General features: G+C 48.3%; 1 protein-coding gene and 1 non-coding gene across 2 annotated transcripts; one reads left to right on the forward strand and one right to left on the reverse strand.

Moving 5' to 3' along the window:
- Positions 1–3,604: 3,604 nt before the first annotated feature.
- AJUBA (ajuba LIM protein) lies at positions 3,605–24,414 on the forward strand. The gene is made up of 9 exons (XM_005895443.3): positions 3,605–4,968; positions 7,746–7,847; positions 9,492–9,559; positions 9,681–9,743; positions 10,442–10,572; positions 10,656–10,707; positions 11,527–11,595; positions 12,043–15,429; positions 16,257–24,414. Exons 1-8 carry the CDS (start codon positions 3,933–3,935, stop codon positions 12,166–12,168), a joined length of 1,647 nt encoding a protein of 548 aa, XP_005895505.1. The 5' UTR covers positions 3,605–3,932; the 3' UTR covers positions 12,169–15,429; positions 16,257–24,414.
- On the reverse strand, positions 17,028–17,134 carry LOC138989653 (U6 spliceosomal RNA). The gene has a single exon (XR_011465901.1). It is a non-coding gene; the product is annotated as a U6 spliceosomal RNA (small nuclear RNA).
- Positions 24,415–25,157: the final 743 nt, after the last annotated feature.

Here is a 25,157-nt window from a genome sequence, read left to right on the forward strand (position 1 = left end):
GGTAGCTTCGACTTCCCCCAATTGCTGGTCTTGCTCTGCAGTGGAGGCAGCACAGCACCAGGCCGGGGTAATACTCCCACCTGGTGGACAGTTTCAGTCATGGACTTGATGCTTCTGAGCAGAGCACAAGCTCTGTACCTATTTGGGAGTTGGGATCTAGAAGTAATAGCTATTGTTTATTCAATTATCGGAGAAGGCAATGACACCCCACTCCAGTACTCTTGCCTGGAAAATCCCATGGACGGAGGAGCCTGGTGGGATGTAGTCAATTATATAAGGAAGCATTTATTATTCCTGCCTTACACATGAGGAAATTAAGGTTTAAAGAATTCCTATGTCTCACCAACAGCTGCTTTCCCACCGTGTGACCAAGCAGTATATGCAGCTTGGTAGCTATTTCTTAGTTCTGTCAGCCAAACTATTTTGAAGAAGGTGGTGTATGTGGGTTTGTGTACGCATAAGCACAAATTCAGAACATACACACAAACACAGAGAACGTGTGCATTTTTGGATAAACTGAGACATAAACATGGCTTTCTCTTTGTTCAGTCCGTCATATAACATATGGACTGCTTACTAGGTGTCAGGTACTGTGCTAGGTGCTGTGGATACTCTGTTGAACAGGCTAGATGCTGAGCAGTTTTATCATTTAATCAGGAAACCAGGCATTTAAGTAGGCAATGAAATGAACTGGGATAAATGTGATGATGGGGGCGTGTATGTGCCATGGCTGTGTACCACAGGGGTAGCTAACTTGCTCTGGTGGTCTGGCAAGGCTTCTCAGAGGAGTGTTTAGACTGATGCTTGGAAGACGAGGAGGAGTTAACCAGGAAGGAAGAGGAGGCAGAGAGAGTGTTCCAAACCTAGGGAAAACAGCAAGTACAAAAGTCCAGAGGCAAGAGAGAGCGCAGTTCTGCTGCAGAACCATTTGGGGAGGGGATGATGCCGAGAGAAGAGAGTGGAGGGGCAGACAGACTCTGTAAAATATTTATTTTTGGCTATGCCACAGGGCTTACAAGATTTTAACCTCTCCCAACCAGGGATGGAAACTGGGCCCTTAGCAGTGAGAGCATGGAGTCTTAACCACGGTCAGTGAATTCACTCGTTGACAAGTTTTTAACAAGGAAATAAGATGATCAGTTTTGTGTTTCTGAAGAATCACTTCACTTCAGTGTATACAATGGATGGGAAGGAGAGAAAGCCTAGGCAGGGAGACTTGCAGTGGTCCAGGAGAGAAAAGATGGTGGCCTGAGATACAGGACACATACATATAGTAGTGATGAGGAAAGGGTAGATTTGAAAGATATTTCAGAAGCAGAATTGATAAATGGTGATAGGATTCAGTGGGATTTGAGGTTAAGGGAGGAGGACGTAAGGTTGATATTCAGGTTTCTGGCGTAAGTAGCTAAGTGGTTAAAAAAATGGTATTCACTCAGGAAATGCTGGAGGAGCCAGTTTTGGGAGGCAGGGAAGGTGAGGTCAGTTTAGAGTGTTGTGTGCCTTTGAGACAACCAAGTAAAGATGCTACTCGTCAGCTGAGTTTTTTAAGTCCAAGAAGGTCTGGGCTAGAGAGGTGGATTTGGGAATCACCATTGGAGAAGGAAATGGCAACCCACTCCAGTGTTCTTGCCTGGAGAATCCCAGGGATGGGGGAGCCTGGTGGGCTGCCATCTATGGGGTCGCACAGAGTCGGACACGACTGAAGTGACTTAGCAGCAGCAGCAGTGTATATAGAGCTTAATTAAGGGTGTGGACAGTAGGGCCTGTGGAGCTCCTAGCTCCAGTTCAGACTATGGAGTGTCTACTCCAAGGTCATGAGCACTACTGGAGCATACCCTGTCAGCACACCACACCCTCCCCTCATCTGTGTCTGCTTTCTGTTATCCCCTGAAAACACAGGTTGTTGATCCCAACTCTGCCCCACTGCTGTACCACCAACTCCTGGATGGGCCTCCTTTAATGGCATCTCAACTTTTCATAAGATCTACTCTCCCATTCTAACCCCAGAGGAGCGAAGTTCCCAAATATTGGAGGATGTAAGTAATTGGAAGGAAGAATCCAGGTTCTCCTTCCCTATGTGGAGACAGTAGAGGAGGGAGAACCTTTTGGTAGACCCTGAAGACGTAGCTCATGGCAGGTTCTAGATGCAACCTGATAGCTCTCTTACTAATGGTTTCCTTCTCCATGCTTCCAGTCTGAGAGTAAACTCTCCTCTGGATCAGAGAAAAGCTGTAGGCCTGATCTGGGAAACAGGCTGCTTTTCCAGAGAGATGAGGTCAGAGACACAGTACAGCTACGACAAAGAAGCCTAATAGTTTGTGCCAAATTGATTTCCGCAAAGATATTAACCTCCTTTCTTTCTTCATTCCCTAAGGCTACACTAAGATTATAAAAGGTGTTCAAAATGTTGAGATGAAAATATATGCATGATTTGTTTGCATATCATTTTCATACTAATTTACTATCTAAATACAAAGGAGTCATTTCTTTCTCCGTTCCCCTCCCCCACGCCCCATGTGCTAGTCTGGGCAAAATCAGTTGGCTGATATTTAATTAGGTGCATTCAGCTTCAGCCATGGTTTCCTCTTTTCCTTATTCTTGATCCTCCAAGATCAGCTTCTTTTCCTTATCCACCTTGATAATTTTCACTTGCTATCGCCTCTAAATGACTTTTTTTTTCTTCTTCCTCTTAGGTTAGTACTTACTCTTGATCAACAGTCTCCTATGGGTCAACCAAGGGTGTTCGCTAACCCTCAAACCAGGCTTTCTATCCCCAGTTGCTATATTTGCTAAAAATCTCATTTTCCAACACCAGGGGGTGTCTGTCTATCCTTCTATCTGTCCTACCCTGAAGGTAGAGATTAGTCCCCAGCCTTTTCCTCTCCTTTTTCACACACTAAAGCTCACTCCCACCCATTACAGAGCTCTAGGTTCAGAGAGTTGTCTTTTTATCTCAGCTTATCTGTTTTTCTCTCATTCTCCCTGGATTTGCGCGAATTTGTCACCTTCTAGGTCTATCCAGCCTTCGATCCCCGCACCACTTACGATCCCCTTTGGTCGTTCTCTCCTCTCCATACCTGTCTTCCACCACCTCTCTATATAAGCTTCCTCGCTTTCCTGGGCTCTTGCGCGTCTCTGAACCTATGTATCTGCCTTTCTTCCGTCTCTCTATCTCACGACAGTACTTCTGTATCAGCCCCTGCTCATCTCTCCCACAGTCCCCACACTAGGAACAAAGTCACGGTGTTTGCGCAGAACAAGCCTCGCGTCGCCGGGTCTCGCCTCGCGACATTCCACCGTGCCCCTCCGCGCATTCCAACTGCGAACAAAGAGTTCCCCTCCCCTCCCCCACTTTTTCCTGTCCTAATTCTTGAGTGATGTAGTAGCAACTGCCTAAACTGCCCCCCGCCCTCCTTTCGCCTCCAGTCGGCGGATCTCCAGCTCCGGGACACTTAGCACCAGCACCCGCCCCCCCTCTACCCCTTACCGGTGCACAGGATTCCTGCGCCGACACCCCTGTTCCTCTCGCGTTCGGCGCTCCGCCCTCCAGGAAAGTAGATCCGGCCAGGCAGACAAAAGTTTGGGAGAGAAGTTGAGTCGGTGCTGAGTGTGAGCGAGGGGGGCGGGGGCCGGAGAGAGTGGGGGCTGCCGGGCGAGTCTACGCGTGAACAGATAGACCTGCGGACGGGACAGCCGCGGCCGTAGGCCCTTCTAAGCCCCGCTTAACCCCTGATGCGCGGGGGGACGAAACCCCTCTCGCTGGGGGATGCTGCGGGATTCTTGGCGCCGGGCATCCGGACCGCCCGCTAAACCCCTGTGCCTATCCTGTGCCCCTCGGGATCCGGAGTCCGGCCGCAGGGAAAGAGAAGCGGCCGCCGAGACGCTGCAGGGTGCCGGGCGGGGAGGGGGCTGGACGCCCCAGACCCGAGGGCATGGAGCGTTTAGGGGAGAAAGCCAGTCGCCTGCTGGAGAAGTTAAGACTCTCGGACTCCGGCAGCGCGAAGTTCGGCCGCAGAAAGGGTGAATCTAGCCGGTCTGGGTCTGATGGGACCCCCGGGCCGGGCAAGGGACGCCTGAGTGGGCTGGGGGGACCAAGGAAATCAGGGCCCCGTGGAGCTGCTGGGGGACCTGGGGATGAGCCGTTGGAGCCAGCCCGGGAGCAAGGCCCCTTGGACGCTGAGCGGAACCCGCGCGGCTCCTTTGAGGTGCCGCGCTACGAAGGCTCCTTTCCGGGGGGACCGCCTCCCTCCCGGGCCTTGCCTCTACCTCAGTCGTTGCCCCCCGACTTTCGGCTGGAGACCACGGCCCCAGCCCTAAGCCCCCGCTCCAGTTTCGCCAGTAGCTCAGCCAGCGACGCGAGCAAGCCGTCCAGTCCCCGGGGCAGTCTGCTGCTGGACGGGGCGGGGGCTGGTGGAGCCGGAGGTAGCCGACCCTGCAGCAACCGTACCAGCGGCATCAGCATGGGCTACGACCAGCGCCACGGCAGCCCTCTGCCTGCCGGGCCATGCCTGTTTGGCCCACCCCTGGCCGGGGTTCCGGCGGGCTATTCCTCTGGAGGGGTGCCGTCCGCCTACCCCGAGCTCCACGCTGCCCTGGACCGACTGTGCGCTCATCGGCCCGCGGGGTTCGGCTGTCAGGAAAGTCGCCACTCGTATCCCCCGGCCCTGGGCAGCCCGGGAGCTCTAGCCGGGGCCGGGGTGGGAGCGACAGGGCCCTTGGAGAGAAGAGGGGCGCAACCCGGGCGACACTCGGTGACTGGCTACGGGGATTGCGCCGCGGGCGCCCGATACCAGGATGAACTAACAGCGTTGCTGCGCCTGACGGTGGGCACAGGTGGGCGAGAAGCCGGCGTCCGCGGAGAATCCGCGGGGATTGAGGCGTCGGGTCTCGAGGAGCCGCCGGGTGCGTTTGTTCCAGAGGCCGCCCGGGCCCGGATACGGGAGCCAGAGTCCAGAGAGGACTACTTTGGTGAGTGAGAGAAGTGGTTAGGGTCGGGAAAGGACCAGTCGCTTCATTCGGTTGCCGGTTGCCCCGACGGCTGACGCTGGGAAGTCGGAGGCAGAGACGCGGGGCTAGGAAAGAAGCAAGAGGAATTTCCCACACCCAGTGGGTTTCAAATGGACCACGGGCATCTTATTCCTGTTAAATTCACCGCTTTCCCCTCCCCACCTCCGCCCCGATGATCTCGTGAATCCCAGTTTCTCAGGCTTTAGAGCCTGGGTGTTTTCGCGGTAGGAGGCCTTGCGGGGGGTGGGGGGCAAATGAGGCGGTGAGAGCATCCCCCTTCATATTCCCCCCTCGACGGCCGTGCCCCTGCAGGCTCCTGCGCTCCGCGCCCCCACCCGGGCCCAGGCTCCGCCCGCAGGAATTCGGGGAATGCGAGGGTGGGGGGGCGGGGCGGGCGGGCAGCGTGCGTGCCGGCTCCTGCCCGGGCGCTCCAGGTGCCCGCGGGCGGGGCCGGCCGCGCTACGCTGGGCGGAGGTGGGGTGCAGGGGGTTGGGGACCTGCTTCCTAACACGCGCGGAGCTGTGGCCGCTGTCGGGGAAATGGAGCCTGGGGGGAGGAAGAAAACCCTGGACGGAAAGCAGGGACCCTGCTGCTGGCTGGCCCCAGTCCTGCTGGCTCCGTGCGTGCGTGGGCATTTAAGTCCAGACCCAGTGGAGTCAGCTTCTATTTTTCCCATCATCCGGAAGTTAGGGCAGGAGCCTTGACCACCCGGGACGGCATCACCCCTGGATGGCCCTGGATGGATGACGACCGTGTGTAACTGCCAGAAATAACCTGGCCATCAGTTTTGGTCATAACCTGCTCAGAATCCTTACTTTTCTGTTGCTAAAGAAATCTGGTCTCTGCCCCTCTTCCGACGCAGTTAACTTCAAGAAATATTAACTATTGTACGTCTCAGCTGCGGGAGGGTATTGCGGTCTTGAATGATCTTTTAGCCAAGACCCACAGACACCACTTCACTGTATTAAAAAATGCGGATCTGGTTGCGATAGGAAGTACAGAAAGAAGTTGGAGGGCTCACACCCAGGTCTGTGAGCCTGTTCAGTGTTCCCAGCGCCTTCTCACCTTTCTTACCATCCATGTTGCTGCGGTAGACCCCAAGCTCTAGAACTCTGGCTAGAAATGTAAATAGGGAGAGGAACCCAGCCAGGGAAGGAAGACTGGGAGGAGGTTCAGAAGTAGCAGGGGCTAAAGGCTGAAAGGGCCCTGCTTAGTTCAACTCTAATCATTCCCTGTTTGCCCCGACCTGAGAAAGCCCAGAGCAGATAACCCTTTTGTCAAGGGAACCTTTTAGCAGTTTCCTTTTGAGGCCAGGAGACCCGCTGATGGGTGGACAGAAGTCTCCTCAGCTAAGCCATCGGAACCAAAAAGGAGGAAAGTTGCTGGGAGAGACTGCTGTAAAAATGGCAGGAAGAACTTAGAGGTGGATGTGCTAGGTTAGAGGTGGTGAGTCGGACATGCCTGAGCAGTTGGCTCTCATCTTCCCATAATGTCCAATGCTTCCCCCCAAAGTGGCTCTAATAGGGCCCCCTGGCACGATGCTCTTGGCAGGCAGAGCTCCCCTCCCTGCAGAGGGTGGGTGGGGAGGGACCTCTCTCCCTAGGGAGGGGTCAGGTTGCCTCCTCTTGACAGAACCCCCAACCTAACTCTGCCCTCCCACTCCTGTGCCTAGTAGGGGCCCTCTTCCTTGGCTCCAGCCTTGCCCAGCTGCCAGAGGGTGGGTGGGAGCAGGGCAGGCCTGGGCCCATCAGTTGCTGCAGCTGCTGCACGGGCTCCCAAGCCCCTGGGCAAAGATTGGGATGGGCCCCAACAGGCAAGGAGTGTGGCAGTGTGCCGAGGGGGAGAGGTGGGGCAGGGTGAGGGGTGAGGCGGGCCGGTTGGGATCTGCTCCCCAAAGACAAGCCCTGGCCCTCACTCATGGGCCTGGAATTGGGGAGTGGAAGGAGGGAAGAACACACCCAGGAAAGGCGGGTGCCAGAGCCTAGTGTTATGTTTCTTAGGAGAGATGTTGGGGAAGAGCAGTTCAGCTTTGTTTCTTCTATTATAGAAGATGACAGGGAGACATTAGGGGTTCTGCCACCTTCCCCCCTCTTCCTCTGCAACCCTCAATCCTTGGAACACACCCTGCATTCTAAGCAGCCACCTACCCAGAGGAGTCACACTCACATGGCCCTGTCTCCACAGGGCCCTCTGCTGAGCCACATCTTTCTCACCATCTTTGGAGGCTTAGAGGTATGGAGCAGAGCTCTTTCTGTAACTGAACAGCAGTTCATTTTACAGATGGGGAAACTGAGGTTCTGGAGAGGCTTTCTGGGCCTGGCCTCCTTTCACTAGGACATTTTTTCCAGGCTGCTGCTGGGCCCTTATGAACTTGCATCTCTGTCTACACAGTGCCCCAGGGATCCGACCTTGCCTTTTTAGTCTTTTCTCCCCTACAGAAACCAGTGTCTGAAAGCCGGAGACCTTTGACTTTTTCCAGTTTTCCACAGTGCTGGGCACAGTGTTTTTGCTTGGCGCTAAATGGATGTTCAGATAATGTCTGTTGATTAATCAGTCAACAAGAGTGAGTCTGTCCAGCCAAGCCCTGGCTGCGTCCCATTTACTCGTTCTTCCCAGAATGGAGCCCATCAAACAGAGGTTGTGGCTGGTGGTCTTCTGCCATCAGGAAAGATGGCGACTGCCTGGGTTTGAGCGGGGGGCGTGGGATGTGATGCTGACAAGCTGTTCTCTCCTCTCAGGCACGTGTATCAAGTGCAACAAAGGCATCTACGGGCAGAGCAACGCCTGTCAGGCTTTGGACAGCCTCTATCACACCCAGTGCTTTGTCTGCTGCTCCTGTGGTGAGTGCGGCCCCCAGAGAGACCTTCTGGACAAGGCCCGAGGCCTCGAGCGCGGACACACGCATGAGTGCCCAGGGAAAGCAGAGCTGTGCCTCTGCATTTGCTGGTCTGGCCTTCGCCTTCTTTCCTGCTCCCCTACTCTGTGCGCTACCTGGCTCTCCCGCCGCACGCCGGGTCAGCTTTCTAGCCAGAGTCAGCGCTCCGTCTCTTCGGCCTGTTTCCTTTGCTCTGTTCCTCCTTTCTTCTGCCTTCCTGCTTGCCCAGGCTGGACTCCCTCCCAGCCCTCTGGCCTCTCCTTGGTGGGGCTTGGTCTTGGGCAGCCCGAGTTGCCTGGGGCGACAGTGAAAGACTGGAATGTGGGAAGGGTGGGGTGGGCTGGGGGAGTGGGGAGCTGTGGGGGGCGGAGAGGGGGGGTTTTCTCTTGGCTGGTCAGAGTTCAGCCACCTCGCTGGAGTGCAGGCCACCAGGCCATGCCAAGCTGATGACATCACGCTCCAGGAATGCCCGCTGCTGTTAGCTCAGGAGGCCCGCCTGGAGGGGGGTGCTCCCAGTGGCTTCAACTCCCCAGCCTTCCCTCACCTCCCTCATTACCACCCCCAACCCCCGCCCTTACCCACTCTGATTTCCTTTGCTGAACCTTTTAATCTCCTATCTATGCCTGTCTGACTCCAGCACTCAGCTTTTCTTTCCACGCCACTCCCAGCCTCTGCCTGGCTCTCTTTAGGTTCATCTGTCTATTTGTCCTTCTGTTTATGGAGCCTCTTCTGGGAATGTCTGTTTCCCTCCTTCTACTCCCTTGTGTCTCACAAGTTTCTAAATCAACTTTTCTGAACCACTGGGGAGAGCTGGAAGTGGAGATTTTGATGAGAGGAGGGCAGATATGGGCAACTTGCCCATTCTCCGCACTGGTCTCATTCCTCCTGATCCCTGATAATTTAGACACCCTGGAGCAGTTCCTGGGTGTTGGTTTCATGGGGAATCGTCCTGCCTTGTCTGCTTGCAGAAGATCCTGGGCTGCTTCTGACCCCAGAGACTCTGGGTTCTTCTAAAATTGGGGAAACAGTCTAGTGTGGCAGGAAAGGGGGCCAACTTTGCTCCCAAACAAAGCACTTTGTCCCCAGTGGTAGTTCCAGTATGTCCTGACCTCCACGGAGCTTATCCCTGGGAGACAGGGCTCAGAGGAGAGCTGTGTGGAGGCTTCTGGGTTGAAAGGTCCCAGAGGGCAGAGTCCATGACAGTGTGATTGCATTTGAACACATCGTATGGCATCTTGTTCAGAGCCCCTGAACCTTGTCCCCAACCTGTGGTGGGCTCTGCTCTCCCAGGTGGCTCCCTGAGCAAGCCCAGACACTGGGGAAGAAGGCACTCGTGTAAAGCAGGGCCGTAGAAAACTGGTGAGGAGGCAGAAGCTGGAGAAGTAATAGCAAAGGAGTGGGGAATTGGCAGGAATGAGACCAAAGCAAATGGGAATTGCATCAGATGGGGTATTTGTGTGGGGAAGTGGGGCAGACAGCAGTTAGGAGGACAAGCGCTAAAGTCCAGGTTTAAGTGAATCATGAAACATCAGAGAGCAGTGACCCTGCCATGGGGATGCCCTGTGGCTGGACCCCGGAGAGACTCCAGCGTCTTCTCTGCTGCTTCTAGGGCGAACTTTGCGCTGCAAGGCTTTCTACAGCGTCAATGGCTCTGTGTACTGTGAGGAAGACTATCTGGTGAGTGAGAGGTCCCCTGGGTCTGGAATTGGCTCCCACGCCTTGCTCTGTGGCCGGCTGGGGTTCCACTCCTCAGGTTGTTCTCAGCCTGTAATGCCCTCCCTTGGTCTTCTTTTCCCAGTTTTCAGGGTTTCAGGAGGCAGCTGAGAAATGCTGTGTCTGTGGTCACTTGATTTTGGAGAAGGTAAGCAAACTGTCTTCAGCTGAGACTGTGAGGCTGCTGGGCCGAGGGGCGGAATCAGGAACTAAATGGATCCTGAGAAAAAGTGGGGGGAGAAACCCATCAGCAATCACTTGCATCCTATTCTTTGCCCAAACAACTGTTTATAGTGGCTTCTCTTTGCTTGTGGAATCAAGTCTGGACTGCTCAGCCTGCCATCTAGCCCCTCCCTAACTCTGCAGGCACAGCCCCGCCCTCAGCCTGAGCCTGGAGTATGGGGTCCTGAGTCTTAATCCCCTTTCTGCTACTGGCTGAGATCAGTTGAAGCTCAGTTTTCTTTTCTGTAAGGAGGAGTTGGTTTGGCTGGTGGTTCCCCGCCCTGGCAGCCTAGTAGATCACCTGGGAAGAACAGAAGAAAATACCAGGGCTGGGTCATCTCCAGAGACTGTGGTGAATACTTCTGGGTGGGACCCAGGCACGGATGGGCTTAAAATCCTCCCTGTGTGATCCTGATATGCAGCCAAGGCTGAGAAACACTGGCCTGGATGCTCCCTAAGACCTTTTTCAGCGTTTCTGCATCCATTTTTAAGACTGCTTGGTCCTCCTGGATTCCACAGCGGAGGGAGGAGAGCAGGGGCTCGGATGAGGTTAGGGGGAGCAGCAGGGAGCCTCATCAGTAGCTGAAGAGCAGAGACTGATTCTCCGCCCACTCCATGAACCAGATCCTCCAGGCAATGGGAAAGTCCTACCACCCCGGCTGCTTCCGATGCATCGTTTGCAACAAATGCCTGGATGGCATTCCCTTTACCGTGGACTTCTCCAACCAGGTGTACTGTGTCACCGACTACCACAAGTGAGTCCGGCCCGCGGGCTGCGGTGTGGAACCCGGCTCAGGGAGCCCCCTACCTCGGCTCACCTCTGTCTTCTCCCTTACAGAAGCTACGCTCCTAAGTGTGCAGCCTGTGGCCAACCCATCCTCCCCTCAGAGGTCAGTGTGTCTGGGTTCTCCTACAGGGCAGCCAGGGCTGCCGCCTCTGGGGAGGGACTGGGGACTGGCTGCCTGGCCTCTCATGGGAGGCGGTGGTGCTGAGGAATGCACTCCTCGAAGATTCCCGTGTGACTCTGCTCTCTGGGTCATCACCCTGACCCCAACATCCGGGCCTGGACTTGTCCGACAGCCTCGCTGGGCCCAGGCTTCATCTCTTTTCTCCCAGTCCAGAGAAGGAGACTTTCTCTGAAGTCAAGGTCACCAGCTCCCAGATGTAGGGGCTGGGAAAAGGTGGGGAAGAATCCTCAGGGCTGCTAGGAAGGGGTCAGCCATGATTTACACTGTGTGCCGTGGGAAAAATGCCAAAAGCCTGTGAGGACCCAGACCCTGCAGGGTCTCCTCGTCCCCGGCTTAACTTACTTATGCTGCATGCCCCTTCCCTCTGTAAGGCCTGAGCCCCCAGACAGAGGGGAGGCTCCAAGAGGGGACACTGCCCTTCTGGAGGTGGCGCCAAGGACGGGGAAGGGGAAAGTTCCCATAGGGTTTGCAAAGGCCATCTCAAAGCTACAGAAGGGTGATGTCCTTGGTGGTCCAGTGGAATCTGAGCTTCCACTGCAAGGGGCTCAGGTGCAACAGATCCCTGGTCGGAGAAGTTCAATGTGCCCAGTAGTGCAGCCAAAAGAGGAAAAAGCTACAGATGGAGGCAGAGAGGATCTGGAGGCCTCTGTGTGATCTTTCGTTTGGAGGGGGCCAGGTGGGGAGGGCGAAGCTGGGGTTGTCAAGCTGCTTTCATGCCCACGGGGGTGTGCATTATTTCAGGGCTGTGAGGACATCGTGAGGGTGATATCCATGGACCGAGATTATCACTTTGAATGCTACCACTGCGAGGTCAGTGTCAGGGGCCGGGGCACCCAGAGCTGGAATGGGGCTGGGGGAGTGAAGTCTGAAAACTGTCGTTGTCTGTAGGACAGGTATAGGCCGTGGGAAACCAGGAAGGTGCTCTGACCCATCTCTAGTCTCTGTCTCACCCTTCAGCCACTCTCTCTGGGCCTGGTCCTTTAGTCCTTTCTAAATCAGGCGTCACTTAGAGTCAAGACTCCTAAAACTAGGTACTCCTGGTAACAGCTGGAAATGGGATCCTGTCTCATTATTTCTGCTGTAGCAGCGACACCTGGTGTCCAGCTGCGGTATTTCCCCAGGTTTCTCTGGGTGTTCATCCCCTCCAACCCCACCCGCTTTCTTCCAGTCACTGGGAGTTCAGTGCTGCACAAGGCAGACTTCCCCAGATGTTCAGGGTGCCCGGGCTGAGTTGAACTAGGTGTCTTTCTTTCCTAGGACTGCCGGATGCAGCTGAGTGATGAGGAAGGCTGCTGCTGCTTCCCTCTAGATGGGCACTTGCTCTGCCACGGCTGTCACATGCAGAGGCTCAGTGCCCGGCAGCCCCCTGCCAATTATATCTGAGATGTAGTCACTACTGCTGCCAACACCACCACTGACAAATTCCTCTGGCCAGTGGGCCCCTCTGAGGCCAGCCAAGGCAAGAAAGGCACTGCAGGCCTGGCAGGAGAGTCCCCTAGGGAGGGCCCCAACGGCCAGAGACCCAAAGATCAAGACATTCCAAATGGGGGACTTCCCTAGTGGTCCAGAGGCTAAGACTCGCAGAGGGCCTGGGTTCGAGCCCTGGTCAGCGAACTGGATCCCACAGCTGAAGATCCTGCGTGCTGCGACTAAAGATCCCATGTGCCACAGTGATGATCAAAGATCACGTGTGCTGCAGTTAAGACCTGGCACAGCCAAACATAATTTTTTTCTTAGAAAAAAAGACATTCCAAATGGATGTGGAGGAGGAGCCCTCTAGTTGCCATGGTAGGGGTGACTGGCCTTCGTTCCATGTGTGCAGACTGCGCTGTAGCATGTGACGGGCACATACAGGTGGGTTCCAGTACTTTCTAAAGGTCTGATTCTGGTCTGTGTCTCTAGTATGCATTTGTGTGCACACACACTCTCTCCTTAGTGACTGTTACACTTGGTTCATTAGAAGTAGCTTATCTCTCTGGACCTGCTGCCTCTTAGAGGGAACCAGGATTGTCCATTGCAGCTCCCAAGCTCTGAGGTTCTGGGAGCCAGAGAGGCAAAACTCTTGGTTCTAATGTTTGGCTAGACCTCTTAAAATCAATTCACTGAAAGTTTACTTAAAGTTCATTTCTCTTAATGACCAGGTTGCCAAAAACTGAGTTCTCTTTTGGGTATTTTTATAGCCATTTCATTGTTCTGTTCTGTTCTTGGGTGTTTCAGATTTATATCTTTTTATCAAAGAGTACTTTTGAGTTATCAGCAACATAAATTTATCAGATTTGCAGCACTTTGTAAATGATTGGATTGCTTCTTACCTTTGTGGATAATATCTTTTTCTATGTTAACCTACTTTTCAAACATTAAACAAAATGTTTTTTTTTTTTTTTTTAATTTTTTGACCACACCATGTGGCATGTGGGATTAGTTCCCCCACGAGGATCAGACCCATGCCCCTGCATTGGCAGCTCAGAGTCTTAACCACTGGACCACCAGGGACATCCCAAACTTTTTTTTTTTTAAGTATAAAGTTTCCAGCAATAAATATAATTGGTACAAACATTTCGTGTATCATTTTTTGTGTTTCTTAATCCAATATTCTTTTCCAAATTATATGCCTTGAAAAATACAACTCAATATGATTTTGATGCCTAGGTCTGTCTACTACATTCGTTCTATTAAAAGGCCAATCAATATATTCTCAACAAACAAGCATGTGGCCTATTCAGTTGACTAACAAAGGTTGTACAGACAACAGCAGTAGAAAGTGAAAGGGTGAAGAAAGATGCTGGTTTTCTTTGCGATTTATACTTGCATCCTGGGTCTTCACAAGCTTAAGTGACTTTCCCCAGTACCAGCAGTTTGTAAGTTAGGGGACCAGCATTCACACTCAGCGTACTCACCTGACTCTAGAGTCCATGTGTCTAGCTGCTGCACATGCTGTGTTGCTTTACTGGTCAAATGATGGTTGCTCTGGATTATGACAAAGTAAGGGGAAATATCAGATATTTCTCAATTTCCTATTCACATGGCCCCAATTGCATATGGAAGGGAGTTCTTCAGAATAGCATGTGAAACTAATGACAATTAATAGAGGTGGAATCAAGCACTCTCTCGAGAGGTTGATAAATATGAAAAACCTGCTGATGGCTGTGATTTCTGACCTACCCAGAACAAGGAGGCAGAGGGCTAATGGCAACAGGACAAAGTGTTTTCCCACACGTAAAACAAATTGTTTACCAGACCAAATACAAAATCCTGTACTAAATCAGGTTTCCACATTTGGCTCCTGAGGTAACAAGTTAAATATCGCTGGTTGCACTTTGGCAAATTAGATGGTATTTACTTACTTTTTTTTAAAGCATAAACTTCTTGTCAGATTGATTTTTTTTTTTGGTCAGGTTGATTTTTAAAACTACATGCAATCAAAATAATAATATAGTAAATTGTTTGTTCCATAGTTTAAAAATTTATACCAGTTGGCATTTGTAGAGAGAGAGAAACTTTTGTCATCAATGACTAGTATTAAATATTTTTTATTAATAAGTTTTATTCTTTAGTTTGGTCCAATATTGTTGACTGTGCAAGTTTCCTTTTTCAAATGCATTTTTTTTTGTGGCAATAAATATGATCAACTTTCACAATTATTCAGTGAAGGCTTGCAAAGACATATCAATTTTGTAAAAATTAAAGTTTAATAAATATACATGAAAGCTATTTTGTAAGTCATAAAAAAGTGAGAGTGAATCTGCTAAATTCTTTTGAAATGCTGCAGATTTGATAAATATTTGAGACTCTAGGCAAATTGGTTTTAGGCAAATTAACCTGATAACCTTTGATCCTTAGTCTTCATTCTATGCCACTTAGTTTCATATTGGAAATAACTCACATTTAGGGATGATTCTAATGACTTTGCCAGCCAACCTGGGAATTGCATAATAGATGCCTCTGAGCAAGTGGAAGAGATTCACACCAGAGTGCCAGAAAGGGAGGAAACGTACTTTGTTTTTGGTGGGATAAATGTTCTGAAATTACTTGTTCTACAGCTGGGATTGAGCCTCCGTGGTGGCTCAGATGGTAAAGAATCCACTTGTAATGTGGGTCGAGACCTAGGTTTGATCCCTGTTGGGAAGACCCCCTGGAGGAGGGCATGGCAACTCTCTCCAGTATTGCCTGGAGAATTCCACGGACAGAGGAACCTGGCGGGCTACACAGTCCATGGGGTCGCAAAGAGTCAGACACAACTAAGCGACTAAGCGCACAGCACAGCACAGCTGGAATTGCTTCTTCCGAACTATTGTTATTAAATAAGAATACAAAGATTCTGTGACCGGGAAAATTTCTCATCAGGGTACTCCAGGCCTGGGAAATCCAGACAAGCATGTGTAGCCTTACCTCCATCCCTTCAGTTTTTTTTTTTTTTTTTTTAATTGGAGGATAATTGCTTTACAATATTGTGTTGGTTTCTGCCATACATCAATATGAATCAGCCATAGGTATAATACATACGCCCCTTCCTTGAACCTCCCTCCCACCTCTCACCCCATCCCACCCCTCTAGGTTGTCACAGAGCACCAGGTTTGAACTCCTTCAGTTCATTTACTCTTGGGAATCTTGACCTCCATCACTGACTGGCTGATTCCTTTCCAGGTCTGTACTTATATGTCCTACCCCTGTTTGTGGGGATCCCCAAGATTCTGTCTTTGCCACAGGGGCCACTTTCTCCCTCCTTTCTGAGGAAAAACAAGTGGTAAGGTCTGATGAAGACGGGCCCAGGGAAGGCAGACCATGGCATAAGAGCAGCTCCGGCCGCCCAATGGCATCACAGGCAAGCTCCAAGCATAGCCCACATGTTAAGAGCTTCCCTTCTTCCTGTTCACGGGGAGATGGCTCATCTTTAGTAGTTCTGTTTGCTATTTCCTGTTGGTGCTGAAAGGTTCATGGGATGCCGCCAAGAACACAGCAACAGGTGGACCTTGTTTGGCCAATCCACCACCTGATTTTCATCAACAGCCACTAGGCCTGAGATGGGGAGAGGAGAAAAGGAAGAATTATGAATCCATTTTGTGTCTCTTTAGGTGAGAGTCACGGACAGGGGTCAGGCTTTCATAGCATGCTTGAGCTATGTGCTCTGGCTGGCCAACCCTATTTGCTACAGGCCCAAATGTGGTTTGTGAATAAGGCAGCTTGGGGGAGGGTCTGTCCCTGACTCCTTAGAGACTTGGCTGCTTCCCCCTTCCACCTGGAGTGCTCAAGGCCACGGAAATGGTAAGGCTCCATTTATCTCTTGATTACGCCCTCAGTCAAGGTGGACCTAATAGCTGTTACTGGGTACAGAAAGCTAGTTGGATGAGGTTTCTGAGACTGCACCTATGTGGAAGGGAACAAAAAGAGGGGAAGGAGACTTACAGGACTGAGAGAAAAGAATTGGGAAAAAGTAGTGAGCTAAAGCATTTTTATTTTGTGTTTTTTTTTAGAAGGACCCATACCCCAGAGCTGACCTAGGGGCATTCAGAAGCCTAAAGGCGAGACACTACAAGAAGGACAAGAGTATAACCAATCTCAGTTCTCTCCATCTCCTCCTCCCTTGCAGCAAGGAAGACCTAAGACTGAGCCTCTGCTGTGCCAACTGCTTGTGTAGGGCCCTTGGTATCCACACTTGGCTCTGGTTGGGAAGGAGGTCCTAAGGTTTGACCTGGGAAATCTGAGCAGACTGTTCCTGGGATACATAGATTCAGTTCAGTTCAGTTCAATCACTTAGTCATGTCCCACTCTTCATGACCCCATGGACCACAGCACGGTAGGCTCCCCTGTCCATCCCCAACTCTCAGAGCTTGCTCAAACTCATGTCCGTCGAGTCCGTGATGCCATCCAACTATCTCATCCTCTGTCATCCTCTTTCTTCCTTCAGTCTTTCCCAGCGTCAGGGTCTTTTCTAATGTGAAGTCAGCTCTTCACATCAGGTGTCCAAAAAAGTATTGGAGCTTCAGCTTCAGCATCAGCATCAGTCCTTCCAATGAATATTCAGGATTGACTTCCTTTAGAATTGATTGATTTGATCTCCTTGCAGTCTGAGGGACTCTCAAGAGTCTTCTCCAACACCACAGTTCAAAAGCATCAATTCTTCAGTGCTCAGCCTTCTTTATGTTCCAGCTCTCACATCCATACATGACTACTGGAAAAATCACAGCTTTGACTAGACGGACTTTTGTTGGCAAGCTTTTTATTTTTTTATTTTTATTTTTTTTAAAAATATGGAACGCTTCACGAATTTGCGTGTCATCCTTGCGCAGGGGCCATGCTAATCTTCTCTGTATCGTTCCAATTTTAGTATATGTGCTGCCGAAGCGAGCACGGCAAGCTTTTTAATATGCTGTCTAGGTTGGTCATAGCTTTTCTTTCAAGGAGCAAGTATCTTTTAATTTCATGGCTGCAGTCAACATCAGCAGTGATTTTGGAACCCAAGAAAATAAAATCTCTCACTGTTTCCATTGTTTCCCCATCTATTTGCCATGAAGCGATGGGACCGGAAGTCATGATGGGACTGGATGCCATGATCTTTGTTTTTTGAATGCTGAGTTTTAAGCCAGCTTTTTCACCCTCCTCTTTCACATTCATCAAAAGACTCTTTAGTTCCTCTTTGCTTTCTACCATAAGGGTGGTTTCAGCTGCATATCTGAGATTATTGATATTTCTCCCAGCAATCTTGATTCCAACTTGTGCTTCATCCAGCCCAGCATTTTGCATGATGTACTCTGCATAGAAGTTAAATAAGCAGGGTGACAATATACAGCACTGATGTACTCCTTTCCCAATTTGGAACCAGTGTTTTGTTCCATGTCTAATTCTAACTGTTGCTTCTTGACCTGCATACAGATTTTTCAGGAGGCAGGTAAGGTGGTCTGGTATTCCCATCTCTTTAAGAATTTTCCACAGTTTGTTGTGATCTACACAGATAAACGCTTTAGGGCAGTCAATGAAGCAGACGTTTTTTCTAGAATTCTCTTTTTCTATGACTCAACAGATGTTGGCAATTTGATCTCTGGTTCCTCTGCCTTTTCTAAATCCAGCTTGAACATCTGGAAGTTCTCCGTTCAAATACTACTGAAGCTTTGCTTGGAGGATTTTGAGCATTACTTTGCTAGTGTGTGACATGAGTGCAATTGTGCGGTACTGTGAACATTCTTTGGCATTGTCTTTGAGACTGGAATGAAAAATGACCTTTTCCAGTTCTGTGGGCATTGCTAAGTTTTCCAAATTTGCTGGCATATTGAATGCAGCACTTTCACAGCATTATCTTTATGATTTTAAATAGCTCAGCTGGAATTTTATCACCTCCACTAGCTTGCTTTGTTAGTAGTGATGCTTCCTAAGGCCCACTTTACTTCACATTCCAGGATGTCTGGCTCTAGGTGAGTGATCATACCATAGTGGTTATCTGGGTCCTTAAGATCTTTTTTGTATAGTTCTTCTGTGTATTCTTGCCACCTCTTCTTAATATCTTCTGCTTCTGTTGGGTCCATACCATTTCTGTCCTTTATTGTGCCCATCTTTGCATGAAATGTTCCCTTGATATTTCTAATTTTCTTGAGCTCTTAATCTTTCCCATTCTATTCTTTTCCTCTATTTCTTTGCATTGATCACTTAGGAAGGCTTTTTCTCTCCTTGCTATTCTTTGGAACTCTGCATTCAGATGGATATATCTTTCCTTTTCTCCTTTGCTTTTCACTTCTCTTCTTTTTTCAGCTATTTGTAAGGCCTTCTCAGAAAACCATTTTGCCTTTTTAAATTTCTTTTTGGGTTTGGTTTTGATCACTTCTTCCTGTACAATGTTACACATCTCCATCCAGAGTTCTTCAGGCACTCTATCTGTCAGATCTAATCACTTAAATCTATTGTCACTTCCACTGTATAATCGTAAGGGATTTGATTTAGGTCATACCTGAAAGGTCTAGGGGCTTCCCTGGTGGCTCATCTGGTAAAGAATCCACCTGCAATTCAGAAGACCTGGGTTCGATCCCTGGGTTCGGAAGATCCCTTGGGGAAGGGAATGGCTACCCACTCCAGTATTCTGGCCTGGAGAATTCCATGGACTGTATATCCATGGGGTCACAAAGAGTCAAACACGACTGAGCAAATTTCACTTTCACTTCACTTTTTCATCGAATGGTCTGGTGGTTTTCCCTACTTTCTTCAGTTTAAGTCTGAATTTGGTGATAAGGAGCCACGGTAAGCTCCCAGTCTTGTTTTTGATGACTGTATAGAGATTAGACCAGTCTACTTATGATGGTCAGGAAGTCATCAGAGGCAAATTCTGTCCACCATGGGTATGACTTCATCTCATCTTAGAAAGGATAGTGTTGACCCATATAAAGGGAGCCAAGGTACTACCCAAGCAGGGAGAGATGGGTTAGGAGGAGCACCTACTAAAAGGTATTGGTTAGATTTGTATCTGAGACTGTTAGAGCCCAGTGAGGTGTGAGTTCAGAGATAACCCCGTCACCTCATTTTACTGAGTGAAGACATAGAAACTCTTAAGTGATGATGGAATTTACCCAAGGTCACAAAGCTGGAAATGGGCTTTCCAACTTTTGAAGATTAATAAAGGGCTTATTTCCCCTCTTCCCTCCTCCTCATCACAGGGACTCCCAGGGCATAAGTAAATGAGACAAGCACTTCATTATGACAGATAATTAGGACAAGTTTTAGTGGGAAAGCCAGGGAACACAAGAGACAATATGAAAATTTGGGGTTCTTCCTAGTACTTTTTTGTTAATTAGAATTAGCAATCACCAAAGTACCTTTAAGAGCACATTAGGAGAAGCAAAGGAAATATACTGCAGGAGAGTCCCTGTCCTTGAGGAGGTCACAGTCTAGCCAGGGAGATAAATATACACATAAAAGGCGGTGAGAAGATTACAAACAACATGTCAACAAGTGCAAAGACATTGAGTGTTACAAATAAGAGACCTAATGCACAGGGTACTGATGACAGTGGTGAGACTGGTCTGGCTTAAAGTGTCGATCAGAAGGTAGCAACCCATAGGCATTGAGTTTGGCCCACTGGGAGTTATTTTTTATAGTATTAATTTGAATCCTAGTTGAAGAGGGAAAAAATGCTAATAAATGTAGAAAAATGACAGAACTGGAAAAACAGCATTTTGTGAACTCTAGAAAAATTTTTGGTCCTAGCAAAGATTATTGAAGTGAAGTGAAGGTCGCTCAGTTGTGTCCAACTCTTTGCGACCCCATGGACTATACAGTCCATGGAATTCTCCAGGCCAGAATACAGGAGTGGGTAGCCATTCCCTTCCCCAAGGGATCTTCCCAACCCAGGGATCGAACCCAGGTCTCCCACATTGCAGGTGGATTCTTTACCAGCTGAGCCACAGGGGAAGCCAGCAATAATTATTATTTAGTGTTTAAAACTATAGGTGAAAAGACTGGAGACAACTGTACATTCATACAGCGCCAAGTAACACTATCAGTTTATAGTTCTTGAAGCCAAAAATGTAAGTGTATGTTGGAGGGATCAGACTGTCATCACTCATTTCCTAGAAACCGTCCTGGTATCGCTAACCCATAGACTAGTTCTGGTGTGAGGCAAATACATAGCCCAACCTAGCATATATTCTCCCCACCCCAAAAGAAGTATTAGATATAACCTGCAGTTTACAGGAAATAGAGGGAGCAAACTAATGGACACTAGGAGGTGAGGCAGTCTGCAGGGGAACTTGCCTGCTCTCTTCAGCAAGTCAGTAGATATATAATTTTAAGCCTAAACTGCTAGATTGAAGAGACTTAAGGTTCACAATGGGTTTCCCAGGTGGCTCAGCGGTAAAGAATCTGCCTGCAGTGCAGGAGATGCAGGAGACTCGGGCTGGATCCCTGGGTCATGAAGATCCCCTGGAGGAGGGCATGGCGACTCACTCCAGTATTCTTGCCTGGAGAATCCCATGGGCAGAAGAGCCTGACGGGCTATAGTCTATAGGGCTGCAGAGTCAGACACGACTGAAGCAACTGAGCACACGCACAAGGCACACAATAGCAAGAAAACACATAGTCCTGGATTCCCTACTGGTTTAAACAAATTGCTACAAAAGGAATTTGTGGTCAACTGGAAATGTTTTAATATGGAGAGGGTATTAGATGAGGTGAAAATGTACTGAGACGGAAAGGTCAAAATCATTAATAAAATACCAGTTCCAAAACCACATGTGCAGGGTAATCACATTTTGCTTTTAAAATGTCTACATATCTAAGAATAAAAAAGACCTGAGAGGATATGCAGTAAGGTGTTAACGGTGGTGCTCTCTGAGAGGTGGAAAAATGTTTTGCTGCTGTTGGCCTACATTTTTCTATTTTTATACAATGCATGTGTCCTGGCCCTGTAATAACAATAAGCTGTTATGAATAAGATAACTGGTTGCCAGCATTCACAGTTCAAGAGATTTCACATAAAAATCTGGATATTATATACAAAGAGCAGGGTTTCTAAGGTTTTTTGCATACTGAGAAGATCTGTCAACTCGGGGCTTCCATTCCCACAAGGCAACAACTGGCTGGAACTGAATGAGGCTGCTCCTTTATCTGATGTATTCTTCCTTTGGTTTGTTACAGTCCCCAGCCCTCTTTGGACTGTGCACACTTTAATTACCTGCCTGGCTCCCACGGACTTTTGAGTCAGTAACCCTTGATTTGGAAGATCAAGGGCTCCCCGTCCATAGTTCAGTTCAGTCACTCAGTCGTGTCCGACGCTTTGCGACCCCATGAATCGCAGCACGCTAGGCCTCCCTGTCCATCACTGACTCCCGGAGTTCACTCAGACTCATGTCCATCTAGTCAGTGATGCCATCTAGCCATCTCATCCTCTGTCATCCGCTTCTCCTCCTGCCCCTAATCCCTCCCAGCATCAGAGTCTTTTCCAATGAGTCAACTCTTCACATGAGGTGGCCAAAGTACTGGAGTTTCAGCTTTAGCATCATTCCTTCCAAAGAACACCCAGGACTGATCTCCTTTAAAATGGACTGGTTGGATCTTCTTGCAGTCCAAGGGACTCTCAAGAGTCTTCTCCAACACCACAGTTCAAAACCATCAATTCTTCGGCGCTCAGCTTTCTTCACAGTCCAACTCTCACATCCATACTAGAGCCTCCCATTATTAATCATTTGAAAATACCAATAAATTAGTTTTGAAAAGCTGCCCAAGAAAAGCATGCTTTCCAGAAATATCTGTGCCTGGGTTTTTATAAGGCAACCCAGTCATGAGAAACCCAGATGTAACTCTTAATCTACTTAGCTACCGTGGTTAAACACTATAAATTAGTTTGGCAAAATTTCTCTTTGGTAATGGAATATAGAAAGTATACCACATTGCTAACTTCCTCAAGGTTTTGCTTTTTTTTTTCCCCCATAACACCTTAATCATAGGAGGCATTTCAAAATTTACAGTGTGTGTTCTTCCCAAGCATGAACCTCCAAATGCCCTTTGTAGGTCTGTTTCTCCCACTGCTTCTGACACAATTTTTAAAGGAGAAAATCTCTTTCATATGCAGCTCAGTATGAGACAGTGTCATCATCAGTTTAAAACCCAGGGAAATACTTTATCAGCCTGGCACGTGTTTGCGCATTACAGCAGCACACTCGGTCGGTTATAACAAGAACTGAACACGTTGTGCTTCATGTCTAGCTTTTCCAAATGATAGGAGTCTTTTTCTGAATCAATTTCTTTTAACTGTCTCATATTCCTTTGGTAAAAATGGTTTCAATCTGTCCCATTTTTTGAGCCAAATTTCTCAGCTTTTCTTTGAGATCCAAAATTTCCTATTGGGCCTTGTTTACATGCTGGTTTGCAATAGTGTCTCAGAGTAAAACCAGGCTCATTCCAGTCTGCATAACAAAAGTTTCCATGAACAGTCAGGCAACCCTTGAAGCCACAAGGGCTGGGTTTCAAACCCCCTTAGAAGGGTTAAGCATTTGCAAAAATGGCACATTATGAACATTTGTTCTTAAATTTTCATTTGATGTCATAGGTTGATTACATATTTTCTTTATTCACTTGTTTTCTTCCTAAATCATGTACTTACAATGGGCATGAAATTTTCTAGCTTAATCATCAATAGTTGCGGCTCTGAATACCTTCATTTTCCAGTGAACACCCTTGAAAATAATTCTGAAATCTCTTGACTGTCTGTAAAATTTTTTTTCCTGAAACTAGCTTCTGAGTCCATAATACCATAATACTCTTGCTACTCGTCTTCAGATACTTTCAAAGTGCTATGAAAAGCTCAACATTCAGACAACGAAGATCATGGCATCTGGTCCCATCACTTTCTATGGGAAATAGATGGGGAAACAGTGGAAACCGTGTCAGACTTTATTTTTTTGGGCTCCAAAATCACTGCAGATGGTGATTGCAGCCATGAAATTAAAAGACGCTTACTCCTTGAAAAGAAAGTTATGACCAACCTAGATAGCATATTAAAAAGCAGAGATATTACTTTGCCAACAAAGGTTCGTCTAGTCAAGGCTATGGTTTTTCCTGTGGTCATGTATGGATGTGAGAGTTGGACTGTGAAGAAAGCTGAGCGCTGAAGAATTGATGGTTTTGAACTGTGGTGTTGGAGAAGACTCTTGAGAGTCCCTTGGACTGCAAGGAGATCCAACCAGTCCATTCTAAGGGAGATTAGGCCTGGGTGTTCTTTGGAAGGACTGATGTTAAAGCTGAAACTCCAGTACTTTGGCCACCTCATGTGAAGAGTTGACTCATTGGAAAAGACCCTTATGCTCGGAGGGATTGGAGGCAGGAGGAGAAGGGGACGACAGAGGATGAGATGGCTGGATGGCATCACTGACTCGATGGACATGAGTTTGAGTGAACTCCAGGAGTTGGTGATGGACAGGGAGGCCTGGCGTGCTGCAATTCATGGGGTTGCAGAGTCGGACATGACTGAGTGACTAAACTGAACTGAACTGATGAGGCATGTGGAATGGTTCCCTGAACAGGATCGAATTCAGACCTCTGCACTGAAAGCACCAAGTCCTAACCACTAGGCAATCAGGAACTCCCTAAAATGGTACAGCTTTTAAAACATTCTTTTCTAAACAATTGCTCAGTTAAGCATGGTTCCATAATTCAATGGCTATTTTTAATGTCCTAGCTGTGAAACTGGTTATTTAAGCCCAAATTTTCAGTGGGAGAAAATATTCTTCTTAAACCTTTCCATTAGTTAGATGAGTAGGATACTAACTGCTCACCCGAAATCTCTATCTTTGGAGCATGGTTTTGTTTCCTGGCTATAGTATGGGAGGCAGAGTCCCTGCAATATTCTCAGCAAATCTCTACTCTTCTCTGTAATTCTAAACAATGCAGCAAAGGGATGGCCCAAGTCTGAAAGGTTAAATAGACTTTTTCTCAGACTCCCACTTACATTTATTATCAAGTTAAAACATATTTTTTGAAAACTTGATCAAGAGCAGTGTCTTCAAGAAGGTAGAGCTACACTGGGAGCAGGAGTGATGCCTAATTTATCTTTCTCCACCACCCCCCTGACACCTTCCCCCTTCCCCCAGAGTCTAGCTCAAGAATACTTGAGTATGTTCTTGGCTTTATCATTAAAAAACATTTAAGAAGTGAGTGGTTGTTATTTTGCATATGGTATAGCAGAAGGTGAGATGAACACCATCATGAAGAGACAGGCCTACAGAGACCAAGCATTCCATGGAACAAACAAAACTATATAAGGTATTAGGCACTGTTGAGGTGGTCAAAATTCATCCCTTCAACAAATAACGTGGGAATTCCCTAGTGGTCCGGTGGTTAGGATTCTGCTTATCCACCCCAGGGGGACATGAGTTCCATCCCTAGTGGGGGAACTAAGATCCTGCAAGCCAAGCAGCCCCATCAGAAAAAAAAAAAAGTGCCTCTGTGTGATGCTAAGTACCTTGGGGTCATGGAGGAAGCACCTCCTTAAATACAAACTCAAACAAATTAAGGCTTTAGAGGATCTATAGTACTTCTCAACAATAGTAAGACAGGAACTGAAAAAAAATGAATCATTGAGAAGAGCAACAACATGCATGAAACTCAAAATTAACTATGCTGAGTGAAAGAAGCCAGAGAAAAGAGTACATCTTTATTTGTTTCCATTTATGTAAAATTCTAGAAAGTGCAAACTGATCTATAGTGACAGAAAGGAGATGGGTGGTTGGGAGGGGCCAGAGAGAGGTATTATAAAAGGGCATGTGTAATCACTTAGGGAATGATGCTTTTGTTCACTGTGTTGATTATGGTTGATGGTTTCACAGATATATAGTTATGTCAAAATTTAATGAGTGGTATACTTTAAATATTGTATGCCAAAATACCTCAATAAAGCT

The sequence above is a fragment of the Bos mutus genome, chromosome 10 (assembly GCF_027580195.1).
Source record: "Bos mutus isolate GX-2022 chromosome 10, NWIPB_WYAK_1.1, whole genome shotgun sequence".
Classification (NCBI taxonomy): domain Eukaryota; kingdom Metazoa; phylum Chordata; class Mammalia; order Artiodactyla; family Bovidae; genus Bos; species Bos mutus.

Excerpts from the sequence above, each read along its gene's own strand:
- AJUBA (XM_005895443.3), top strand. The coding sequence starts at position 3,933 with ATGGAGCGTTTAGGGGAGAAAGCCAGTCGCCTGCTGGAGAAGTTAAGA. Across the intron at positions 4,969-7,745 it reads GTCCAGAGAGGACTACTTTG|GCACGTGTATCAAGTGCAAC; the intron begins GTGAGTGAGAGA and ends CTCTCCTCTCAG. Across the intron at positions 9,560-9,680 it reads ACTGTGAGGAAGACTATCTG|TTTTCAGGGTTTCAGGAGGC; the intron begins GTGAGTGAGAGG and ends TTCTTTTCCCAG.